Genomic DNA, 3,654 nt, shown 5'->3' with positions numbered 1-3,654 from the left:
TGATGTTTTACCGCCTTATCGGTCGGCCAGTCGTTACTGATCTTGCATAACGGAATCCTGCCCCTGTATGAGCATATATGATCGAAAGATCATCGAAAACCAAGTACAGAGCCATTTTCTGACTTGCATTCCATCAAGCAAATGGAGACTGAAAGTGAAGAACAAATAACATAGCATGCAGATTTCAATCTCATAACACAAACATAAGCTAATAGAAATCGGAAGAGAACCCGGAAGATGCGAACTCTGAAACTTAAATAATACAAGTAAAATGTTCAGGAATATACTATAAAATTTGGAAATTGAGAAGAAACAAAAGTATGATATGAAAAAAAAAACAAAAAAATAGAGACAGGAACAATAAAACCCACCACAAACCCAGCAGCGGCGGAAGGAGGTGGTGCTGCTGTGTTTGTAGCCTGAATTATGATCTCCGAAATGCATCACCTATACATACACATTCTCTGCAACCTACTTTCTCTGCCAATTTTATTTTCCACAACTCATCAAATGGATATCCATAACAATTTCAAATAAATATGGAGAGACTTTCTTTCTCCTCTTACCCCTCTCTCTATCTCTCTCTCTCTCTATACTGATATTACATCTCTATGCTTTCACCTCTTCTTCTCTGTTTCTTCAGACATTTGTTTGCCGTTGCCAATATGGTGATTGACTCCAACAATTGCATCAATCTCAAATTTTTATGCTTATTACACGGGCGATGAGAATTGCCCGTAAGAGAAAGAAATGTTGGTGTGGGGGAGGGAAAAGGAGCCATGACTCTGAACAAGGACTGCTGAGTTTTTGGTGATTGTGCTCCGGGAAAGGTTAGAGGAGGAGAAAATTCTCAAAAGAATCAATAGAAGGGTGGTGGCGGAGGAGACGCGTATGAAACTCCAAAGATGGGTGGCAATGGGCCCTCATATACAGGAGTGGGAGGCGGCGGGCTTTCATAACCAATTGGCGGTGGTGGAGAATTGTAGTGAACTGGTGGTGGTGGTGATGGATGAGGTGGCGGGGTTTCACATGGAATTGGGGGTGATGGGGATGGTGGTGGTGGGGGAGAACTATAATGAACCGGCGTTGGCGGTGGTGGTGGTGATTGGTATTGGACTACAGGGGGAGGCGGTGAAGGGGATGGTGGGGGAGGGGACTGGTACACTGGTGGAGGTGGAGAAGAATAGATAGGAGGTGGTGGTGGGGGTGAGGGTGAAGGTGGCGGCAAATAAACAATGGGAGGTGGAGGGGGAGGTGAATATTCGATACATGGTGGCGGGGAAGGTGGAGGGGGTGGTTCTATACAAAGTGGTGGTGGTGGCGGTGGTGAGAGGACTGGGGGAGGTGGGGAATGTCCAGGAGGTGGCGGTGATGGATAGACATATATTGGTGGTGGCGGTGAATGCGGTGGGGGTGGTGGTGAATGTGGAGGTGGAGGCGAATGTGGAGGTGGGGGTGAATAGTACATATAAGGAGAAGGTGGAGGTGGAGAGCTCAATGGAACGGGTGGTGGGGGTGAATTTGGTGGCGGAGGTGGTGGGGGCCGCACGCAATAGGGTGGCGACACCGTTGGTGGAGTTGGAGGTGGTGGTGATGGTGTTGGCGGCGGTGGTGATGGTGGGGGTGGCGAGTAAACCGGAGGGGGTGGTGAATAGACTGGTGGGGGAGGAGGTGATGGTGATGGTGGGGGTGGGGGAGGAGGTGGAGGGGGAGGCGATGGTGATGGTGGGGGTGGAGGGGGAGGTGATGGTGATGGTGGGGGCGGGGGTGGTGACAACACTGGAGGTGGTGGTGGAGGTGGAGAGTAAACCGGTGGTGGAGATTGGGGTAAAACAACCGGAGGGGGAGGCGAAGGAACCACAATAGGCGGCGGTGAAGGCATAGGAAGTGGAGGCGAAGGCGGAGGAGGAGTAGGCAAAGACGGAACAAAAGGCTTACATCTAAAAGAACTACAATCCACAGGCTTCGACAAGAACGACTTACACTGCGCTGCCGTTCGCTGCGCTGGCCTATTCGGCAAACAATTCCTCTTGTCGTCAAAGCCCGCCAGTCCCAGACACGCCGGCGGCTCACCCGTGAAGAAGTTATACGAGTAAGTGAAGTTCTGCAGACTCGGCAGCGAACAAATACTCACCGGAATCTTCCCCGACAGCAAGTTGTGGGCCACATTGAGCTGCTCCAAGCTCACCATCCCTCCAATCGTCTCCGGTAGCGACCCCAGAAACTGGTTGAAGCTGACGTCAAACACCGTCAAGTTCTTCAGCATCCCAATCTCCGGCGGCAAACACGACCGGAATCCATTGTTCATCAGGATAATCTCGTTGAGGTTTGACATGTTCCCCAAACTAGCCGGAACGCAGCCGTGGAACTTGTTGTTGGCGAGGACGATGACGGAGACCGGCGAGTTCCCGAAGTTATCGGGCAGATCGAACCGGAACCGGTTGTGGTTGATGAAAATGGCGTCCAAGTCCTTGTCGAACAGCTCCTTCGGCACCGTCCCTTCGAACTCGTTGAACCTCAGATCCAAGAATTTCAGCTTCGGCAGCTGGAGAACCACCCGAGGGAACTTTCCGGCGAACCGATTGTTGCTCAAATCGAGCTCGAACAGCAGCTTGAGGCGGTTGAACTTGTGAGGAACAGTTCCACAGAACCTGTTGGAGTTGATGTGGAACAATGCGAGATCCGTGAGCAGCCCAAGCTCCTCCGGCAAGTACCCGGCAATGTCGCCGTGGTTGAGGTCGATCCCCGCCACAGTCCGGATCGTTCTGTTGTCAAGCGCCTTGGTGCAGAAAACTCCGGTGTACTTGCAGACATTAGATCCGACCCAATTGCCCGTGATGTTGAACGGGTCGGAGAGAATGGCCTGCTTCAACGCCTGCAGAGCTATGTAAGCGTTCCGGAGGCGGTCGTTCTCGAAGACCAGCGAGGGGTCGACCGTCACATGCTCGCCGCGGTCACCGAACTCATCGCGGTAGTAGAGGAGCTGGCGGTGCTTGATGTAGAGGGCTTCCTCGTCGGAGAGAGGTCCATGGCTGACAATGTGGCTACTGCGGCGGTGCTGGTGGTGGTGCTCCTGAGCAGCAGCACCAGAGAAGAGTGATGACGCGGCAAGGAAAAGGGCAGTGAGGAGTGAGAGGTGGAAGAGGGTGGTGGTCTTCTTCTTCATCTCACACCAGACATCTGAATCTCCAAATGACACTTCAAAATTTTCTTTGAGAGATTAAGAACCCAAAGAAAGAGGAAATTAGCAAATATATATATTATTATATATCTTAATTTCTCAGGTGAGATTGCAAATGAGGTTTTGGAGCACCTTGAGATCTGAGAGAGGAGGAAGAAAACGGAAGAGGGGAAGGGAGGAATGGGGGCAGATTTCTAGGGAGTTTTTGAGAAGCGTGTTTGTTTGTTTGTATAGTTTCTCTACTGCCAGTGAGATGGAGAGAATGAGAGATTACACATAAAAAAGACAGCTAAATCACAGCTCAAAGCCCACCAGAAACTCTCTCTCCTTCTTTCTCTCACTAACTTTCTTTCTTTCTCTCTCTCTCTCTCCATCAATTTGGCTCCTTTTTATTCTTTTTTCAAGAATCCCATTCCCATTATTCAACTCTCTATGCAAGCTAAAGTTTTGGAATAAAGTCATAGACCCCATTA

General features: G+C 50.4%; 1 protein-coding gene across 1 annotated transcript; it reads right to left on the bottom strand.

Moving 5' to 3' along the window:
• Positions 1-261: 261 nt before the first annotated feature.
• On the bottom strand, positions 262-3,654 carry LOC103406907 (leucine-rich repeat extensin-like protein 4). Its single transcript, XM_008345879.4, has one exon. It carries the CDS (start codon positions 3,164-3,166, stop codon positions 860-862), a length of 2,307 nt encoding a protein of 768 aa, XP_008344101.4. The 5' UTR covers positions 3,167-3,654; the 3' UTR covers positions 262-859.

The sequence above is a fragment of the Malus domestica genome, chromosome 15 (assembly GCF_042453785.1).
Source record: "Malus domestica chromosome 15, GDT2T_hap1".
NCBI classification, from domain to species: Eukaryota; Viridiplantae; Streptophyta; class Magnoliopsida; order Rosales; family Rosaceae; genus Malus; species Malus domestica.
Note: the sequence above shows the minus strand (reverse complement) of the source record. Positions and strands in the feature narration are given on the sequence as shown.